Below are 23,120 nucleotides of genomic sequence, written 5' to 3'. Positions count from 1 at the left end.
AGTTTGGCCAAAACTTCAAAATTTTTGTACAGAAACCTGTATGAATTCTAGAGATGTGTTTGCCCAGAAACACATTACAGTTTGTGTAATGGAAAACATAAAGAATGTAGACTTTTGTTGGTAAGAACTGTGTGTCATGGATCAAAATGTATTTTGATGTACTGTTATGTGTTTCTGATGTAGGTTGGGCTGGTGGACATTATGAGGACAGTAGGAATTGACCCAGATGGCTTTGTGGGCCTCTCGTTGGGAGAGCTAGGCTGCAGTTACATGGACCGCTGCTTCTCGGCTGAGCAGGTGATGTTGGCAGCGTACTACTATGGCCATGCAGTCCTAGAAACAGAGCTCATCAGGGGCTCAGTGTCTGTAGTTCGTAAGTTTTCTACATTCAGTCACATTGCACAGAAATGCATGTCTGTCAACTCTGCATGTCTGTTGCTTGTCCATCAGGATAAAGTGAATGGGATTGTATTTGACCATCTTTGGGTTTTAGTGCTTTAGACTTGTGTTAGCAAGAAGCCAGATCTTGGCCAGAACGCTGACTATCCTAACTGAGGATTCTTGTAGTTTTCCTCAGTCCCACCAACCCACTAGCCAGCAGGATAGCACTTCAAATGAATTCATGACTGCTTCCTTTGACATCCTTTCAATTCATTACACAGCAGTCATCCAAACATTGAACACTGTATCGTTTGAGCTTCTTATTGACTTTAAATACACCATAAACAAGGAAGTACACTGTAAAATTGCTTGCATTTAGGGGCTCTTGATTTTCTAGATGTGTACAAAGACTGACTAACCTAACTTTGCTTTTTTGTGTTCTTCCTTAGTGTCATCAGGAACACATTGAAACAGCATCTTAGAGTGGACTGCATCCAATTCTCTTCCTCTTACATCCTTCCAAATTCAGCACCCTTCATCATCCATCATTTGATTCAGCTTGGCTTAGAATGCATTTTTTAATAAAAACAAAATGAACTAATTAACTCTTTGTTGATATTTGACATTTAGAGTTCTCAATCCACATTTGCATAATTTTCTGGTGGCCTGAGGAATGGTATGTATGCATGAAAGAGATGCTGCATATGTTTCATCCTCCAAGTCTAAGCTATTGCCATGGAGCTGTCCTGCTTGGGTCTTATCAAGGTCTGGTCCTACAGGTCTTGGTGCTCAGGAAGCCAGGGAGCTGTGTCCACCTGACATTGAGGTGGCATGCCACAATGGGCCTAAATTCTGCACACTTTCTGGTCCAGCTGAGTCTATGAAGAAGTTTCTGAAAATTCTGCAGAAAGAAGGTGTGTTTGCTGAGGTAGTGAACTGTGGCAGCATTGCTCATCACAGCAAGCACATATCATCAGTTGAGCCTCTCCTTCTCAAGTACCTGAAGGAGGTAAAACACCTTCTGTGGTTCTAAGTCTAATGATGGAATGTCACAAATGGCACATCCTGGGTTATGTTTGTTAAAGGTGTGAACTGGTTTGGAATGGAATAGTTGTAGCAATTTATGGCAAGAGAGTTGGTTAGATTCTTGTTGTCATTTATTATATATATGTAGGTTAGGTCAGTTTTCCCTGATTGATCTGTGTGAACATTGTTATGAACCTTCAGGTTTTATGAAATCAAGTTGCCAGCCAGCTGTGTAACTGTCAACATTTTGAGGAAGCCTTTGTGGGATGTCATATGAAGAGACAACCACTAGTTGAACTGTCCTATAGAATTTATTACAGTTGCACCGTATACACAGACGAACTTGCGTTTGAAGAATTGGAGAATAATAATAACAATAATGAACACACTGAACCAGAATTGTAGAACTGTAGAATCTAGAACTGTAACTGTCAATGTCAATGTCACATTGCGACTGACGATCAGTCAGTCAGTAAGTCTTGGTTTCGAGCCCCATCTGGGGCTCATGAGCAGATATTTATTACTGTTTGACAGTTACGGTCTTGATTTTGTGTGGCGCCTTCTCTGATGAGAGGACGGGTCTGTCTTTTGTATATGCTGCTGGCCCTTGCCAGTGCAGTCTTTCTTGGGTCTGAGTCCCTTGGGACTCGTGACCATATTTTACTGTCTCAGAATTGAGACTTCCCTTTTCCTCGCCTCTTACGACTCGCAGGTTCACGGTGGAGGTGTTCGACCCCGCCTCCACACGGGGTCTGTAACTGTCACTCAGTGTATCTTCTTATATAACCTAGAGTCGGACATATAGAAAATGGTTACATAATAGGTACTGCTGTTGCCGGACACCATGTTTACAAGTTCCGTAGCAGCCACTGTTTACTTGCTTTTGCCTACCAATGTATGTGGGTCAATGTTAATGTTTAACGGTCAATGTTAGGACATAGCATTTTTGTTGCTTCCACCTCTTATGATTATCCTAGACCACAGCCACATGAGAAAAGTGTGGTTATTAGATACAGTAACCTGGCTCTTCAGTCTCCCTTGTGTGTTACTCAGACTACCGTTTGTATCTGGGTGTACAAAGCTGTATTACTGATTAAAATTCATAACAGTTAAGTATCAGGAAGTCTGATCAGAATTAAAAGGTTCAATAACTTATTTACACGTAGGTAAGTCAGTAAGTAAGTTACAAATGGATATAGAACTTAAATAAGAGTACTGATTTGAAAAATGGTTTTATTTCTCAACATAATCTCCCTGTACATTGAGGCACTTGTCTCATCATTTTACAAGTCCCTGAGAACCAGCAGCATAAAATTCTTTGGGCTGCTGTTGGAACCAGGCAGTGACTTCCCTTTTGCAGGGAATATTTACATCCTGATGATGTTATAGTAGAAGTCAGGATTTACGTAAATGCCGACTCCTACTGTAACATCTTCAGGAAACTTCATAAGGCCCTTCAACGGAAGCGACCAGGATTCCTTATGAAAGGCGTGTTGCTCTTGCATGACAAGCCGCATCCCCATACTGTCAACAAGACAAATGAGACACTGCAAAATTTCAAGTTGGAAGTCCTTGAGCATCCTCTGTATAGCCCCAACCTTGCTCCAAGCGACTTCCAGTTGTTCGGCCCTCTTAAACATCATCTTTCGGCTGAACATTTTCCGGACAAAACTGTAGAAAAGGAAGTCACTGCCTGGTTCTGATGGCAGCCCAAAAAATGTTATGCTGCCGGTTTTCAGGGGCTTGTGAAACGATGGAACAAGTGCCTCAGTGTACAGGGAGATTATGTTGAGAAATAAAATCATTTTTCAAATTAGTTCTCTTATTTGTTTAAGTTCTATATACATTTGTAACTTACTTATTGACTTACCCTCGTACTTTAATGAAAAGTATTATTTCTCAATTTGGTATTGAAAATATACAAGTAATACTCACACATGCCTAATACAGGGTGAATTGTATAGAACTGGCCCCATGAATTTGCTAATAATTCTGCAGGTGATGCATGTAACCGCTCACAATTACTACATAATAATCCGTGGGCCGTGCTGAGTCGAATGGTGTGTGCATGATCAGGCAAGTGGCAGCCCTTATGCTGCAAGGTCAAGGACAATCCCGAAACGTGTCTGCAGTGCGCAGGTGACAGTCATGGAGTACTCTGTTGAACAGCGAGTGTTTCTCGTGTGCACGTACTGGGTGACGGGCTCGATTGCTCCTCTGACCTTACCAGCCTGGATTTTTTTCTCTGGGGTTTACTGAAGGACAGGGTCTATGCAAACAGCCACGTACATTACAGGATTTAAAGGACAGCATTTTGGCTGAAATCAGGAACATCACTGAAGAAACACTGAAGCTAGCCATGGCGAATATGCAAACATGGGTGGAGGAGTGCCTACTTGAAAACGGCGGACCCTTTCAACACCCGCTCTGATCACGGCACACAATCCAAGATAAAATATGTGTAAATTCCTTTAATATCTGTATGGTATATTTTATATTACAGCTCATTTCGTCAGGCGGGTTCTGTATGAATCACCCTGTAGTTGAAGTAGTATATTCTGTTAGTTGTGCTTGTGCCCCTGCAGCTGATCCCATGTGCAAATCGCCGGTCTGCTCACTGGGTGAGCTTTTCTGTGCCACAGAGTGAATGGAACACACCAGTAGCAACACATTCATCAGCAGAGTACATCACCAACAACCTGGTTAATCCTGTGCTTTTTGAGGAGGCATCACGACACATCCCACATAATGCCATCACTATTGAGATTGCTCCACATGGGCTGCTGCACCCTATCCTGGAGCGTTCTCTCAACAAGGGCATAACCAACATTGCCCTTACACAGCAAGGTTATCCTCACTCCACTGAGTGGCTGCTTACTGCTCTGGGCAAGTGTGTATCTTCTTAGTATTTGGCTTGAAATCACAGCTGGTCAATATTAGGTGCACATTAGAAACAATGTTTATCTCATTCTGAGTATTCAACAAATTTGACAGGAAAATCATTTTACATCATCTCAACACTTTGCGGTCCAGCAATTTAAATATTTAAATCAACCTGCAGACCGGCATTTTTATACCTACTACCCTAACTTGTGCACTGTTCACTTTAAAAATTAATATAAATTCTAAATAATTTTATGAAATAAAATTTTTTGAGAACACTTACCAGTGCTTCTAGAAGTGCATGAGGGTGTGATATTTCTCAAAACATTCCCCTCTATGAAGTGGCATTACACAAAACTTGCAAATGTAAGCAGTCCTACTCCTTTTCTTGTGAATTGCACAAACACAGCATTGCCTAGAAGGCTGCTTCCCCTTGAAATGTTCACTCTTCACAATTTTCGCGAGGGTATGTTTCCGCATATCACCCGAGAGTCGCCCAGGGTGGGTCAAAATGAGGCCTGTGTGGGGTGGGAGTAGACAGCCCCGGTCTTACTAAGACTGTGTCTGCCGCCGGTTCTGCCGCCACCGTGTGGTCTGTAGCCCAGGCTTTTGCCACATTCAGCAGAAATGCCTTGTATTTCAATTTTGAATGAGGGTTTAAATTTGAAATGCAAACACCACTAAATTTGCTCAAATCTCTTACGGCTCATTAGTTTGCCGAAAATTGGAATTTCTAAAAATGGATCTGTTGACCAATACTCTTTCAGATTATCCCTCCTTGTATGGCCAATTAGATAATTGCAAAAAATTTTCTCATTTCTGCTGAAGTGACATCCACCCACTTCAACGCCTTATAACTTATGTCATAATGTTCACGGTGTTGGAGATAGTATCTGTTAGTTTCCTGACATAGCATATCAAAGAAACTATCTCGAAAAAACAGTTCCGCTACTTCAGACACTCGCGTTGGGTCCGATGGAATTTGCTTCACCCCTGGATTTCCAGTAAACTGTCCCAAAGCAGGCGTCTTGTCTGCTTTTCCCCATGTGGCTGTCCCCGCAATGTTGCTACCCGCACATTCGTCGGAGCTACGGTCACTTTCACTTTCACTCTCTGTGGTCACAATTTGTTGTTCGCCCCTGCCACACTCACTATCAGATTGTGAGTCGCTATCACTAGCAGACTCACAGGGGACATCAGATAGCTCTTCAGAGAAGAAGTCAGAAATTTCTTGTTCTCCAAGAAATTGCTTGGGTGTCAACCGCTTTGGTCTTTGATCCGTATTGAACTACTGACTGACAGCTTGCTGTGTAAAGCTTGAAGAAATAAAGGCATTTATTTTCCTTTGCAGGGCCATAGAGTTACAGCGAGGTCTAATAACTGATTAGTCAGCAGACATTGCAGAGCCTTATAACGCAGCTGCAAGCAGCTACATGCTACCTAGGTGGAGCCAGAGAGATGTATAGCGTGTTGCAACTTATCATGTTTTAAAAACCTGTTAACATGCGAACAGTCCGCCATGTTTAAAATCGAAAAACCTTTTAAAGGGTGCTCAGTCCGCAAAGTGTTAAGGGGACCTGGTGGTCTTGGGGTGCAATACTGCACTGCTATTCGGATGGCTCTAAATTTGGCTCCTAGTCAGATATGGGTGTAGACATTTCAGTTCACATGTATTGAAAACTTTATTTCTTTGAAAAATAAAAACTTGGTTGTGTAGAATACCCATCACCCACTTCCAGTGGTTCAGAGCCCACATGAAGCTCTTTGTCCCCTGTGGCAACCATAATCCTTACAATTGTCCCATCATTAGGACAATGATCCTATGTGTCCCCTGACATATTCCTAAGGTGTCCTCTAAGTATTTAATGTTCATTGACTTGAGAATTGTTCAGAAAATATTCATAACATAAATGGTACATCTCCTGTGAGGATTTTGTCAGAAACATTCCTTTGTCTGTTTGGTATTCATCATGATCATGAAGTAAGTCATCAAGTCATTATAGTCATACAAAGTCCAGTTGTCTTCTCAGCTGGTAGCAGAATTTCATCTGTGGATGTTGGTTCAGTATTTATTGACAATATTTCACCTTATTTAGGCCTGCAAGTAAAATTTAATCCAGCTTGTCTAGTTTTAAACAATATTGAATTTTATCAACAATTTTTTATCTTCCACTCTTAATTAATTTACTCGTGCACTAATTGAAAAGCTTTTCTTTATATCTTTTATTTACTGGAATAGGTATTTGGAATGGCCTGATGACATGCCTTGGGTATAATCTGAAAACATATACCAGAAACCCCAGCACTAAAAGCAAAGCAACAACTTACAATCAAAATTCAGATATACCATCAAAGCATTTCCACATAAGAGATGTACTTTGGGGTTATTGTGATGGCAGATTTCTTCAAGAAACTGAAAATGGATGTATTTGTGCTTGATATGGCTGACATACAGCTTAGGCACAGCCACACCCAGTGTTGACACTGAAAGGGTTAATGAACCCTGAGTGTTGCAGTCTGTTTTATTGCACACAACAGTACTAGTAGTGGTATTGTAACTGTTGCAGATTGTGCGGCTGGGATTGCAGCCACAGCTGGCAAACTTGTATCCATCAGTTCAGTATCCTGTAAGCAGGGGGACTCCAATGATTTCACCACTGGTCCGCTGGGAGCACTCAGAGGACTGGTACGTCATGCGCTGCACCACAGAGGTAACTCCATATTTTGATTGTAAATTCACATGTTTTCTGCAATAGCCACACACAGCTGAACACAGGAAGTTTTGTTGTGTGACTTGATGTTAACACTGCACAACCTGAACTGAGTAGAATGCCTCAGTGTACTTTCATTAAAACTGTCAGAACCAAAGAGTTCTCTTCATTGTTAATCATGTAGTACAACATTGCTGTCAATATGTGGCATCACATGTGACGTACTGATATCTAGAGGAAAGAATAGGCTTTGGCACTAGTTATACCTGTATTTATTTGGAGGTAATTGAGGAAGTTTCATGGTTCTTTCTTGAAACTGAATTTATTTCAAGCAGCCTTCTGTTCCCAGCAAATAACTATATGCCAGGGCTTGCAGTCAAAGGGTTAAAGAACAGCATTCACTCAACATAGTAATTCTTCTTTGTACATACTTCTAGTATTATAATTTTCCATTATATATAAGTTCTCAGATACAAACCTGATAGTTGCATCTTATTATCATGTTTTTATTTGTTGGCATGCAAGATTATGATGTATAACAATATCGTCTGTCTTATGCAAACATTCAGTGGTGGTAATTTAAATGCAGATATTGCTCTGTCATCATTTAAGTTTGATATAAAAATTACGTTTAATGTAGTTACAGTTTCTCATATACAAATTTTCAGGACCTTATATTTAAATGCTGCTAACATTTCAGCCTCCTTGGGAATTCATACAGTGACCATGATGATGTTAGTGGTACTAAGCTTTATTGAATTACTGTGCAACAGTTTGGCAGTATTTCATGGCCCATAGTTAAGAGGCCTAAATATTATAAAGCAGAGATGCTCTGACAAAAATCAGACAGTCACTCCTCACCCAGTGTCACAGACTATGGCTTTAGAGGGAAGTACATGAAATTTTTATCTCTTGTTGCATACTGTCCAATTTGTTGTATAAAAATATATAAATTTAAAATCTCATCTCACATCTCTGAGTTACATATCAAAGATGTGTAGTTCCATGCCATAATTTCACTTTTGCCACTGTCTTCAGATTATGTTAATGTAATGCTTTATGTATGTGCGTAATGGTATAATTTTATTACAGCCCAAAGTAAGATCTGGTGAGCGATCTGTGTCCATCAGCCTGCAGGATGAATCAGCGGAATACTTATCAGGACATGTTGTTGATGGCAGAAATCTGTTTCCTGCCATGGGCTACCTTGTGAGTTTATGAAACTTTATCATCCTAAAAAGGATACTTTTTCCCTCTAAATGTTGTTTCAACTCGTACCCTAATGGGAATATGCTGCCCTGTTACATCTCGTGTAATTAATTAATTTTTTTTTTTTTTTTAATTTTCTTAGTCGGGGGTGGAGTCCAATTGGGTCCCCTCAGCATGGCAGCCACTGATTGGCCTATTGTAGCCTGCCCCGGGTGATTATGATGATGGAGAATTTGGTGGAATGAAGATTGGCAGGGGAAACCGAAGTACTTGGAGAAAACCCACCCCAGCGCCACTTTGTCTATCACAAATCCCACTTGACCAGACCCAGGATCGAACCCCGGCTGCCGGGGTAGGAAGCCAGTGACTAACCACTTGAGCTATGGCGTGGCCAAATTTTCTTTTACTTTACAAAAATGAAGCTGCTTTTCATTGTGTGTGTCTAAAATATTTATTTATAATTGAGTCATGGAATTCTCAGGAGTGATTTTGCTTTGTGACCTTCGCCTGAGAGTTACAAAGTCTTGAAATATTTATGGTTTTCTCCAACCAACCATTGTTGTCTCATAAGGTATGAAAATGAGACAAATATCTAACTGCACTGCAGGAATGCCTCTGCTTATCTCATAAACTCTTTCAGAAATTTCACACACCTTGTACTTCATCGCATGAATATATTTTTATAAAAATATCTCAGTCAAATGTTGAAAATAATGATTGCTATTTTGTAAAATATTTCTTTATGCATGAAAGAACATCAGAGTTTTATTTAAAATTGAATTGTCAAGTTTTAAGTAGTGATTCTGCTTTCTGAAATTCCCCTGCTGGTTCCAGAAGTCACAACCTGTTCAAGGTTCTTCCCAAGCAATGGTCCTTGCCTCATTTTCCCACAAAGTATAAAAATATGTCAGAAACCTGTAATAACATTCAACCTTATCTCCTCAGCCCTTTCATGAAACCCACACACCTGAACCCTCCATATTTAATCATGACATTTTATTTAAAAAATAACTCAATCTAGTAATGAATGTAGTGAATAATATTTTTTCTGAAATGTTTCACTAGTCATCAAAGACTGTCAGAAATATAGTTGTAATTGAATCATCTATTTGTAAGGGGTGATATTGCTCCTTTCATATCCCAGAGGATTGCAGACATCTCGGAATATTATAGTTTTCCTCAAGCAGACATTCTTCCTTTGTTGTACCATAAAGTACAAGTGACACTTCAAAAACAATTAAGCTTATTTCTTTGATCATTTATGGAAATTCATATCTGTGAACATAACATTTCTTCAAGATTCTGTATCAGTATTCACCTGGAGGATCTGAAGAATGTCACAAAAATCCCCAGGATAGTTGGTATGGTAATTGGAATTAGAACCTGGCACTTCCAGAATACACAGTGTGTCAAGGATCCATTAGGACTCACTTTTTTTTAAATTTTGCCCTACAATGCCATCTGTTGGCAAGTTGTGGCATTAAGATTCTTGAAGTTTCAGCTGTGGCTGTCTGTAATTTCAAAGCACAAGCATTGCTGCATCATGTATTTTGACCTTGAATGTAACAGTACTGTTCTGACGCTCGTCGGAAATTGACAGTTGAACAGAGAGCCAACATCAAATTTTGTTTGAAGTTAAGCAAAACAGCCACAAAAGCGAACGAAATGATGAAAAGTGTGTATGGTAGTGATTGTTTGAGTCTCATGAACATTTTTGGTGGTATGCTGTATTTCGTGATGGCACGGAGGACATTGAAGATGCTCCATGTGCATCAAAGCGGAGAACAAGTCACACTGAAGAAAATGTGAAAAAACGTGACTGAAATCCTTGCATCAGACAGATGTGTTTCTGCAAGAATCATTGAGGAGCTTTTGGGAGTGCCAAAAAGTACTGTCATCAAATTTTGACTGAGGATTTTGGCAAATGGAAGGTCTTTGCGCGGTTTGTACTGCGCGCGCTGTTAGGCGGTGAAAAACATGCTAGAGTGGAACACTGCAAAGACATGTTACGGTCAGTCCAAAGTGATGCAAAATTTACAAAACCCATTGTTACTGATGACGAGACATGGTGTTTTCAATATGAGCCTCTCACAGAGCGGCAGAGTGCAGCGTGGTTGAGCCCAAAGAAAGTTAGCATACAAAAGAGTCAAGTAAAGACACTGTGCTAACCATTTTCTTCAATTCCAAAGGAGTCATTCACAACGAATTTCTGCCAGAATTTTGAACTCGACCTGAATATTGAGAGCAAGATTCCTGGTCACTCCTCCATGACAATGCCCCGCCCCACAAATTAAAGATCGTGCGTGATTTTTTGGCCAGAAAAGGGATCACAGTCCTTGATCTTCCTCCATACTCACCAGATTTGGCTCCAGCAGATTTCTGGTTGTTCCCAAAATTTAAGTTTGCGATGAAAGGAGACTGTCACGACACCATCCAGGACATCCAAAGGGAATGGACCACAGTTTAAAATGCAATTCTACAAAAGGAGTAGAGTCACTGTTTTTGAAAACTTTTAAATTGATTCCAGCTATGTATTGTTTCAGAAGAGTGAAATTTTGAAAATAATTCACATCTTGTATTTTTAATAAACACAGTCCTAACAGAACCTGGACACACTGTATATGTCAGTCGACATCACTCAGTATTTTACTCACCTGAGTACAGTGTTGTTCATTGTGGCCTGGTCATTTGCTGTTATGTATCTTGCTGTACATTGTGAGACTACCTTATGCCATAGATTAATGCATCATGTTTTGTTAATTTATGTATATTCTGTCTGTTGCATTTATTACCTCAGTATAGTGGTTATGCTGCATTGTCCAGTCTAGGTGTATTATGTCATAAACATTGGAGACAGATAAGCAAACAACCCTGTGAAATATACCTATATAAGACCAAACAAATGACCAGACATACATACATAGCTGTATTGTTTTATCAGTCTATTTTATATTGTAACGTGTTTCGTTACTTAAGACGCCGTAGAGATCGTTAATTGGTTTATTTAACAACCTACAAGTAACGGCTACAATTAATTATCACAAGGTTACGGGCTTCCACAGTTTACAAACCCTACAACAAAATCTCTTCACACTATCTTGAAGAGTCTTCACGTATTAATAACGCGGGAGCTATACAAGTCTCCCTGAATTACACACTTTCACTCGTAACACGCTGCTGGCTAGATTACAACTCTGCTCGCGAGATGCCTTGAGAACTGTTGATAACACACTCGCTCGTAGGCTTGCTTGGAACTATCTTCGGCGATGGCCACGTTACAACTCTCCTCGGCGACTGTTACTTTACAACTCGTCCGTAGCTGCTGTGCAGTTCCCTTATATAGCCGCAGTGGTGCCTGTTGCGTGACATGTCACAGGAGTTGTTGGCTGCTGCCTGGCAACCGTGATATCCCTGGGTGACATCACCGCTGTTGACTCGCGTTGCATAGTTACCAGGTTGCGGGAGCTCGGCTAACTCTGCCTCCGCTCGGCTCACTATGGCTCCGCTCGTGACGTCACCGCAGGGAGAGTGGCGGGGTGATGACTCGCCTATTACGCGAGCGCTACCTTACCGCTACGTGCCGCTGGGGAAGTAGGGGTCAACATGTCACAATATATATGATTTCATTCAAAACAGTTACAGGTAATATATCAATTCATGCTTCTTTTACATTGATCCTGTGCTCTCCAGCTTCTTGTCATTCAGAGTCAACAGTGATATTTTGATTGACTTTACAGGAACTTGTGTGGAAGTCAGTCGGGCTGATGACTGAACAGACGTATACTGATGTACCTATTGTGTTTGAGGATATACAGTTCCACAGGGCTACTAGCATACCCAAGCAAGGTTCGTGTAATAGCATAGTTCATTGCACTGTGAGTGTGTATGGCAAATCTGAATGGTGGATACTTATATTTCTCTTCCTTTCAGCAATATATGTATCTCTTCCTGTCCTCCTGTTTGGCAGTGAAATCTGTGTATGAAGGCCAATGATAAACCAAGAAAATTGCTGAAATTTATGAGGAGATATGCAACAGATAATTCTGCTGTAGCCTACTTAACTCTCTGGCTCTATATCCATTTGTTTGTCAGAATGTAAAGGTGTAGTTTTGTTTGTCTGTTTGGCTGGTGGAAGATTGAAACTCGTTATTATAATCTTATAATAAAATCGCTTTCTTACTATGGAATTTGTCCAGAGCTCTGCTCCAACCTTAACACAGTTGGGCTGCATCTTGTAACAGCAAATTCCCATTCTATGTGAGAAACCATCCATCTGAATAGCCTGCTCTTAAATGCCCGCAATTTTATTATTGAATTGCTCTTTTACAGGAGAACTTCGCTTTACTGTTATGATCCAGAAGGCGAGTGGGAGGTTTGAAGTAACAGAGAGTAATGCATCAGTTGTGAGTGGTTAGCTGCGGGTGCCCAAAAGCATCTCCCATGAAATGGTGGCACTTGAGCCTCCCAAGCCAGTTGTTAACTATGAACTACTTGAACTCTCATCACAAGACATCTATAAGTATTTTTGACTTTGTGGATATGAGTACCATGGAGTTTTCTGTGGCCTTGTGTGCAGACAATCATGGTATGTACCCCCACATGCTGTGCTACATGAATAGTTCAAGTCTGTCTTCTTTGGCTCTGTTCCATACAGAAATTAACTACCTAATGTGACCCTATGTTGTAGATATATAATAAAAAAAAAAGTAAAGCTATCCCTATAACAGGCTGTGAAGGCCCATAGGGTTATGAGACGTTGAGGGTCCCACATTATCTAGACGGTCGGCTCAAAGATGGCAGTAAGGTTGTCAGCCTTGTGCGCTTTACTCCCCAGGAAAATAATATATAACGCAGAACAAAAATGTACCCAAGCTGACAAAACCAGAAATTTCATCCGTGAGATAATTATTACCAGATATTGGATTTGTGTGCACTATACATCTACAAATTATACATGCATCTGTTCTCTGAAAATTTGAAAATTATGCTCTAGAAATGCAAAATATATATATGTGTGTGTGTGTGTGTGTGTGTGTGTGTGTGTATGTATATATATATATATCCTTTTAAAGGGCACATGTACTGACATAGTGCCTGTACCAGTTTTCTGATGATCTCCCTCAAGATTCTTGCCTTCACTATTTTTCCCAGATGTGTTTTGTCTTGCTGTATGTTTCACCATTTCCACATGTTTTCTGGTGGACACTGTGATATTTCTCCATAAGCATAAGTTTTTATACTAACATTCACAGAGTTTTATGACACAGTCAAAAGATTTGTGGCAGTATCTGCTTCTGAAGGACTAACCCCTCTGTGAATATTTCTTCACACACATCAGCCTTCTGCTCCAGATTTCTTTGCAGAATTAAGGATTTATGAGAAGGGCTTTTACAGTTTGACACGAGCTCGAGATGAGAATTTCTAAAAATTTTAGGGACTGAAATGAAAACAAGAATTTTCTCTAGTATACCACATGTTTCAGTGTAATAATTTATATCATTAGCCACTTTTCCACTGTACCGCTGCAATTATGTTACCCAAGTGTGAGATGAATCCACACTAGGAAATATGTCTACAAAGAAAAAGTAATTCTATGAATTAATTTTCTGCTCTTACTGTAAACATGTGTGAGAAAGTGCACAGTCTTTCCTCACTTCCTACTCAAATAGATGGTGAGCCACATCATCTCAGATTCTGTTGTTAGTGTCATACTCAGTTGATAGTGAGGGTGACCAAGTGCAAATGAGAGAAAATGTTCGCCAATTCACAAACTATACTACACCACTATGCTGTATAAGACAAGTAGACAGGAGGCTTAAGAGATGACTAGTCTGCCCGAGAAAGAAAGTGTTTAAGAGAAGAACAATATTGTAACGTGTTTAGTTACTGAAGACGCCGTTCAGATTGTTAATTGGTTTATTTAACAACCTATAAGTCGTAACTACAATCGATTATAACACTGGTGCGAGGTTTCACGCTTTATAACCCTATTCACAATAATCTCTTCACTCTGCGGGGCTTCACACCTTATAACCCTATTCGCAATAATCTCTTCACTCTGCAGGGTTTCACACTTTATAACCCTATTCGCAATCAATTCACTCTATCTTCAGTAGTCTACACGTATTCACAGTACGGGAGCTATATAAGTGTTACTGTATTACACACTCCCAATTATTTCTCAGTTATCACAAACTATCACTGATTATCACACACGTCCGGTTCTCCTTTCCGCGACGGCTGCTATACTCCATCTGACTGCTGGTTGGATTCCAACTCAAGTCGTAGGCTGCTGCCTTGAGAACTGTCTTCGGCGGCTGTGTAGTTCCCTTATAAACCCTCAGCCGGACAACGGGAAAACAGTTATGTAATAGGCACCACTGTTGTCTGATGCCGTGTTTGCCTGTTATGTAATGGGTACCGCTGTTATTACCATCGTCTCTAGCAACCACTGTTTACCCGCTTTGCTTAGCAACCGCTGTTTACTCGCTTTGCTTAGCAACCGGTGTTTACTCGCTTTGCATAGTGACCAGCGTGCTCGGGCTCGGCTCACTTCGGCACGTTGCGACTGGCGGGGACGGAGGGGCGTCATCCATAAGGTAACATGTCACAATATATTCAGCATTACAAAGAGTGTAACAGATGTAAGTGGACATGCTTGGACAGCATGCTGGTGGCATTGCATAGACAATGAAAGTTTTGAATTTTTCTTGTAAATCATAATGCTGTCACAAAATGGCTGGTTAATGAAGGTAGCTAAGATTCAGCAAAGTAGCAAATGTAGACGAATGCATATGTGACATATTTAATACACAGAATGAGTGATCATGAAATGAAGCTGAATCAGACAGACAAAGAAGACAATGCTGTGCTATAGATAATGTGGCATATTTACTCAAAGCAAGAATTGTGGAACCAGAGAAACAGCCATTGCTAAAAAATGACTTTGAAATAACATTTATTTCTAGACAATGCCTACAAAACAAACAAAACGTCTGTTGCTAGGCAGCAGATTCTTGATAAGCAACAATGGAATGAGCAACAGAGGAATAGCGTTTTCTGTGCGATCTGTGCCGAGATGTTATAACTGGGATAGTTTGGGGAAACCAGTGAGTTGCAGCAGTGCTCAGTTGAATGCTCACATCTTGCCTTGCCACTGCATTTATGTCGACATTGAAAGAGAAAATGCAATTGCTGTTATCTTCTAACAAGATGGCATGTCACCTCATTTCAGCTTACAAGTTGACCTTGCTCTTAGCACTAGGTTTCCAGATTGGTGGAATGGAGGAGTTGGATCAATAGCATAGCCTCAAAGATATCCTGATGTAATACAGTGATTGAGCTTTTGGACATTATTTATACGTTAAGGTATTTCTTTTAATAAAAACGTTTTGGAGACTAGACTGTGTGTCCATCCAGAGGTGAAATGCTTAATCATTTGGGCCCAATCGATAAAGCTAATTAATTTCCCTGTAAAGAGAGTACAACTTGGATGTTGTTATAGTTAATAAATTGCACTCATATTAAGATATTAAGATATGATATTACATTTTAAGAGTTTCTAAATAAGATACCTAAGTTTTTTTTTCCATATTTTAAGAAATGTGAACATTTTAGAACCAATACATCCTTCTGGATAACCTAGTATTCTGAAATTAAAAAAGGTTTCTGGGAGATATGTGTCCTCAAGATTGGAGTCTGGCTGCCTCCTGATTTTGTTATCCTTGTGCATTCACTTGTGATGCATGAAGTGAGAATTTAGCTTGCCTGGTATACACGATATGGACCCATGTTCTGTGCAGGTCAGACAGGTAAAGTCAGCTGGAAAGACAACTGGGTTGCATTCCTTGACAATATGTTGCAAATGAAACTCTTTGAGAAAGATTCACGAGATATCTTACTTCCAACTTCGCTCCAGAAACTCACCATAGACCCCAAGCAGCATGCTGCTGAAGTCCAGGAACTGAACAATAAAAAGAGTGAAGTTGGTGAGTTGGTTCATTTGAGTTTACATGACATTGTAGGATTTGATGGTTTCATGGTGGTGACTATGAAGAATGCTGTCTTCTGGGATGACACTGTGTAGATCTTGTGTGGAACGATGTTCCTCCAAAATATCAGTTCACACATCCCAGAAGACGGCATTCTTTGCATGACATTTTCTAACTTTTGATAGCTGTTTAGTGAGATGTTAGAAGCATCTCGCACTTTACTGCTGCATGCATTTTGGTGTGTAGTGCCAGCACTTATGCAAAGTTAGTTTGAGGGACTCTCCTGCACACTTCAAAAGAGAGTGAAATAAAACATTAAATTAAACTGTGGTTTACAATTATGGGATTAGATACCTAACGCTGTGTACATGGATACAAAATTCATTTGCAAATCAGGATACATTCAATCTACGTATGACACAGGTAGTGATATACACGTATAATGATCACAACATATCTTGACCTTCTTTTGCTACAGTTTGAGTGAAGTTGAGTCCACACAGTACACAGACCTCCATTGAGGGACAATGCTCCAGTGTATGCTTAAACAGACACCACAAAGATCTATGTGTAGAGAATGTGAATGATTCTACATTTACAGATCATTGTCATCCTGTACCATTTCATTTTAATTGTCAGTTCTACTTTATGCTTAGATGTCAGTCACTAAGTTTTATATTGTATGTAAGTAATAATCTAGCTGTAAATTTATCTTTTATGCTTATGTAGATGTATCTGAAGGTCACCTACGGGCTGAAACCTGCTGAACAATATGAACATTCATTGATTAAATTATTGGCTGCATGGAATAGTGCTTGTGAGTTAAATGTTGTGTGTTGTTGTGACAGTGGTCCCAGTGCATGTGTACAAGGAGCTGAATATCATCCAGTCAGCAGGTGTGGAATTTCGAGGACTGAAAACAAATGCTATTTCTTGGCGCAAGCCCCAGAGCAACCCTGTGCTGGAGAAATATGTCTTTACACAAAATGTAGAACCTACACACCTGGACTTGCACACCACATTGCGGGTGTGCATGCACATCACTGTGGAGAACAAGCCTGTCACCCAAGTGAAAGTGGTGGAGCTGCACACCCAAGGCTCCACACCTCTTTCACCTGCTGTGACCCTCATCTTTGCAGACAGACCGCTTCTAAAGGCAAGCATAACAATATGGGATGCAGGGTCACATGTACAGTCATCAGGTATTCACAGCATCATTCATTGTCTCTACTGAGAGTTTCATGGAACTGAAACTGACAGGGAAACGAAGTACCTACACTAAAAGAGACATTTCAAGTTCTTTGATCGGCTCTCCCAGAATTTGATCAGTACTTTATATAATTTATACCTGTATTTTTGCAATGTAGCGAGCTGTGCCTTTTCAAATTTAATTCTTAGATCAAAGAAATGCAAAGAGGGTTACAGTAATAACAAAAATTTGTCATGGTTTTATGGCTCTGAATATTACAGGGAGACATAACAGTCCTGGGTAAGGCCAGTGACTTGTCAGGGATAAACATGACAGGGATCAAGGTTGAGGAACTCAGCCTGGAAGATGAGCAGAACTGCATGCTGGTTATCGCTTCGAGCATCCTGCTTCATACAAGACTGCTGCAGACTGCGATGAATGCCCTGGCTGATGGGGGCTGCATCCTGGCTCGTGAGAAAGTTGACACAGAGAATGTGGTCAGCAATGGCTTCAGACTCGAAACTGTCTTTGAGAAGACTCTGAAAGATGAGAAGCTGCTGTTGCTCAGGAAGGTAACAGCACATCTCAGGGTTCTGGTTAAGGAGTGGAACCCATAACTTCATTACCCTATCCATAAGATACTTCCATTTGTCTGAGCATGATGATTGCAGAACACACCCTCACCACATTTCTTCCAGATCAAAACAGTGTATGTGTTTTTACCATCAAGATACAACATTTCACATGTTTTCTTCATTTCATCATGCTTAATCAACATACACAGTGTGTCCATGTTCTGTTAGGACTGTGTTCATTAAAAATACAAGACATTAATTATTTTCAAAATTTCACTCTTTTTATTCAAAATAGTCTCCTCCTGAATCAATACCTAGCTGGAATTGATTGAAAAGTTTTCAAAAACAGTCACTGTACTCCTTTTGTGGAATTTCATTTAAAACTGCAGTACATTCCCTTTGGACATCCTGGATGGTGTCGTGACGGTCTCCTTTCATTGCCAACTTAACTTTTAGGAACAACCAGAAATCTGCTGGAGCCAAATCTGGCAAATACAGGGGATGATCACGGACTTTGATCCCTTTTCTGGTTAAAAAATTGTGCACGATCTCCGATTTGTGGGGTGGGGCATTGTCGTGGAAGAGCAACCAGGAACCTTGCTTTCAATATTTAGGTCGAATTCAAAGAATTCGTGCCCACAGATAATTGAGGACTCTGAGATAATAATCAGAATTCACTGTTTGATCTTCTGGCAGAAATATGTTGTGAATGATTCCTTTGGAACTGAAGAAAATGGTTAGCACAGTGTCTTTACTCGACTCTTTTGCATGCACACTTCCTTTGGTTTCGGCTTCTTTGGGCTCAACCACGCTGCACTCTGCCGCTTTGTGAGAGGCTCATATTGAAAACACCATGTCTCGTCACCAGCAACAATGGGTTTTGTAAATTTTGTATCACTTTGGGCCGACCGTAACATGTCTTTGCAGTGTTCCACTCTAGCATGTTTTTCACCGCCTGACAGTGCGTGTGGTACAAACCGCGCACAGACCTTCCATTTGCCTAAGTCTTCAGTCAAAATTTGATGCACACTAATTTTTGGTATTCCCAAAAGCTCCTCAATGATTCTTGCAGAAACACATCTGTCTGATGCAAGGATTTTGGTCACTTTTTTCACATTTTCTTCAGTGCGACTTGTTCTCTGCTTTGATACACATGGAGCATCTTCAATGTCCTCCCTGCCATCACGAAATACAGCATACTATCAAAGAATGTTTGAGCGACTAACAGTCACTACCGTACACACTTTTCATCATTTCGTTCGCTTCTCCAGCTGTTTTGCCTAACTTCAAACAAAATTTGATGTTAGCTCTCTGTTCAACCGTCAATTTTCAACCAGTGTCAGAACAGTACTGTTACATTCAAGGTCAAAATACATGATGCAGCAATGCTTGTGCTTTGAAATTATAGACAGCCACAGCTGAAACTTCAAGCATCTTAACATCACAACTCGCCAACATGACATTGCAAGGAAAAATTTAAAAAAAAAATGGATCTTAATGGATCCTGGGCACACCGTGTATGCACACTATTGGATTTTACTTCGGTAATCCATGTCACATAAAAATTATCATTAAATTTAATTTCTTACAGCAAGGTACTGTTATGCCTAAAGGAGGGTGATGTTAATAAATCTCTAAATTACTCTGTCGCCACCACTTTAGATAGGATGTTCGCTGCATCTGGCTGCCGTTGACTGCCTGGGTCAGTTCTGACTTTGCTTGGGCCAGGATCGCTCTGGGTCGGTCGTGGATGGGTCGGTGGTGGGGTGAATCAAAACTCCCTGTGTACATCCTACCCTAAGTACAGTGATTTATTTACACTGTTATTTACAATAAAAAGGGGACCGACTTTGACCAGTTTACATAACACCGTTTCGTTACTCCCTTTCTAATTTCCCTCTCGGGAGTGATGCCGTGAGACTGTTGCTTCCCTCCATTGCCTGTCACTCGCTACACAATTTGTACCCTATTCTACCCTGGTGCTCGTAGGGCACACTGGAGACTGTACTTCAAGTTCACAACAACAACACTGAATTTTAAGTAACATGGCTAATATGAGCAAACAGACTTACTTGCAATAGAGACGCAGATAAGTGTCGCCCTCCACCATCTTGTGGTACCCATGTAGAACAGAGCCTCTGGCTAATGGTTGGATATTACGTTTTTTAGGTTATTTTTTCTGGTCTCATTGATTCTGTAATTTATACTATCAACTTGCTAACATTGCAACTACAAAGAGGGAAGTTATTCCTCCCTTTGTCCTAAATTTCTAGAACGGGAAATTCTAATTGGCTGCGTTCGACTCATCGCGGGCCTCCCTCTTTGCATTTTGTAATTTCGTGGTCTCCAATTGTTTACAAACGCCACTTACAAAGTGGAGCGATTACGCGTCTTCGCTGACTACGATGTTTGTTGACCGTGTTCCACAGCCTATGTGTGGCCATCACTGCTCTACTTACTGTGAAACGCTCTCGTAATGTTTAGGCAATGATATTGATTTCTAGTCTCAAAATTTGTGGCATAACAGGTACCTTAAGTTGCACACAATATTAAAATTATTGACAATAATTAAGGTCAGTTTTAAGAATTAATTTAAGTGAGCTTTACATTCTGGATGAAATATTTTATTTTTTATTAGTTTTTAGAAAATAAAATTCTTGTATATATTATACAAACCCAGTAAACGGATAGATGGCCCTGAAGGAGCTCTATTAGCTGGAAATGATGTGTTTGTGCTGACTGGTGTGTTGTCAGGAAGCATAAGTAGAACCTGTTGCAGGGAGTGATGGTGGAAAGTCCAGTTGTGATCCATGTGACTGGCCATAACTATGACTGGCTGCCTGAAGTACAGACTGCCATCAGTAGCAGCTCCAAACATCACATTATCCTTGTGACTCAGGGTGAACCACACAGTGGCATTTTGGGTCTCGTCAACTGTATCCGCAGGGAGCCAGGCAGTGATTATGTCAGGTTAGGGTCTTCCAATTTTATCCTTTTAACTATCAGTTACAAAAATACGACATGTTAGTCAATATTGACCTTCACCACTGCAATATTTCATCTCTGAACTTATGCATATATAACATGTAACTTTAACCTTTCAGCGTGTTTTGCTGTACACGGTATGTGGGTATTTAAATGGTCCTACCTGCGGTTTGCCGTAGACCATACGCCAAGCTGTAAGCTTAATTTCGAAGGCCCATAAATATGGAACGAACAATGCCAGATTTTTTGTTGTAGTCTGCATTTGCTATAATGGTCTTTTACAGTGTGTATTTTACAAGAGGCACTGCTGTACAATGACTCTTGCCTTTAATGTGAACTGAAGTTTTTCCTGTGTATATTATTTAATTTTTTAAAACAGAACAGTGTGTATTGTATATTTTAAAGCATTAGGTTGGCCATTATGGTGTTAAAATTTACACTGATTATTTCTTGTTGGGGCAGGATAATGTTCATGGGATGGAGTTCTCTGGGCGTGATCAGAGGGGGCATTGTGTCATGGGAGTAGTGCCCAATCTAGCCCTAGCCTCTATTCTGCAAGCAGACAGTGTGGTCCTGTGGGATGTACCTGATCACTGGACACTGGAGGACGCAGCAACTGTGCCTGTGGTCTATTCAACAGTGAGTTTAAACCAGTAATGTAAGCTGGAGAATAAAGTGTAGGACGCTGCTTATGGGGGCATCATAAAAGTCACATGGTTCCATAAAAAACTGACTCAAGTGACAAAATCTGAATAAGCTATGGCCTCACAATCACACAGGATGTGTGTGGCTGATTCATTTCTTGTAGGCACCTTTCACAAGCTGGTTAACTGTCAGTCCCAACTTGAAAAAGTAACTACAAGTAACTAGTCTGCTGTCACTAATTCACTCGATCTTCAGCTCACTTCAACATATACAAAGTCTTCTCAGTCTGCTGTGTCTTCACCAGTTGTAGTCTGGTAATGGCTTCCAACACCGTAGATCCCTCAACGTCCGTGTTCATGGCTTCAGTTCCTTGCTGACTGTCACTTCAGCTCCTGAGCTGAATTTACTAGCTTCCAAGTGCCAAACTCTCAACTAAGTCACTCAGCAACCAACTCACTTCACTCTATCCCACTAGCTCCAATAGACTGCACTGCACTAACTCAGTTGAGTGACATAGTCTTGGAGGGGATCCAAAGGAAAAACCACTTATACCAGTTCTTCCGTTGTTATGCACAGGCAACTGCCTAGCAATAGCTGCAGTACTGTTGTGTATTTAGGAAGCTGTTGCATAGCAATGGCCATTGTCTCGTTTTTGGTTTCATGGTTGTTGCCTAGCAGTAGATCTATATGCCACATTATTTATTAAGCTACAGCAATTGTAATAGGATTGTTGTTAAGACAAATAACTAATCCTTTTATGGAATATAATAACAGGTTTTGAGATTATCTGAAGTAAAATTTTATGACAATATACTGATTATGCAAGTGTACATGCCAACATCAGAGTATGAAGATGAAGAAGTAGAAAAACTGTATGACACAATTGAAGAAATTCTTCAGGAAGATGGAAGAGGTGACACAAACAGCATCATATTGGGAGACTGGAATAGCATTGTTGGAGATGAACCATATCAGAATATTGTTGGATCACATGGACTAGGAAGACGGACTCACAGGGGTCAAATGCTTATTGACTTTTGTGAATGAAATGGACTGATTGTCAGCAACACTTGTTTCAGGAAGCCAAAGAGAAGAATTTACACATGGAAGGCACCTGGGGATTGGAGAAGGCATCAGCTGGACTACATCCTTGTGAAACATCAATTCAGAAACAGTGTGAAGGATGTGAAGATGGTGCCTGGGGCAGATATTGACTCTGACCACAACTTACTGGTTGCCAAATTCCGAACCAGGTTGAAGAAAATTATAAGATTTCAAAAGCGCAGACCTAGATGGGATTTGGAGAAGGTATATGCTCAAAGACAAAGCATGCAGGAGACCCTAGAAGAGAAACTCGGTGCAATTGAAGGTGAAAGCGGAAATGCTGAAGTGCAGTGGAACAATATAAAAGAATGCATGTTAGATACTATAAGCGAATTGGTTGGTAAAGTTGAGAAGATAGCAAGAAAACCATGGGTTACACAGGAGATGATGAGTAAAATGGAGGAGCGAAGGAAATGGAAGA

At 40.4% G+C, this 23,120-nt stretch overlaps 1 protein-coding gene across 1 annotated transcript in view; it reads left to right on the top strand.

Annotated features, from left to right (window-relative positions):
* Positions 1 to 21,584, top strand: part of LOC111872264 (fatty acid synthase) — an 89,528-nt gene extending 67,944 nt beyond the window's left edge. The window contains 12 exon segments of the mRNA XM_033754631.1: positions 184 to 373; positions 1,161 to 1,390; positions 3,993 to 4,301; positions 6,858 to 7,001; positions 8,094 to 8,210; positions 11,948 to 12,056; positions 12,540 to 12,799; positions 16,018 to 16,198; positions 17,050 to 17,357; positions 17,672 to 17,962; positions 20,745 to 20,935; positions 21,413 to 21,584. Of these exon segments, the coding sequence (XP_033610522.1) occupies positions 184 to 373; positions 1,161 to 1,390; positions 3,993 to 4,301; positions 6,858 to 7,001; positions 8,094 to 8,210; positions 11,948 to 12,056; positions 12,540 to 12,799; positions 16,018 to 16,198; positions 17,050 to 17,357; positions 17,672 to 17,962; positions 20,745 to 20,935; positions 21,413 to 21,476 (2,394 nt within the window). The 3' untranslated portion in view covers positions 21,477 to 21,584.
* The last annotated feature ends 1,536 nt before the right edge of the window (positions 21,585 to 23,120 follow it).

The sequence above is a fragment of the Cryptotermes secundus genome, unplaced genomic scaffold, assembly GCF_002891405.2.
Source record: "Cryptotermes secundus unplaced genomic scaffold, Csec_1.0 scaffold1381, whole genome shotgun sequence".
NCBI classification, from domain to species: Eukaryota; Metazoa; Arthropoda; class Insecta; order Blattodea; family Kalotermitidae; genus Cryptotermes; species Cryptotermes secundus.
This window is presented reverse-complemented; position numbering and strand designations above follow the sequence as displayed.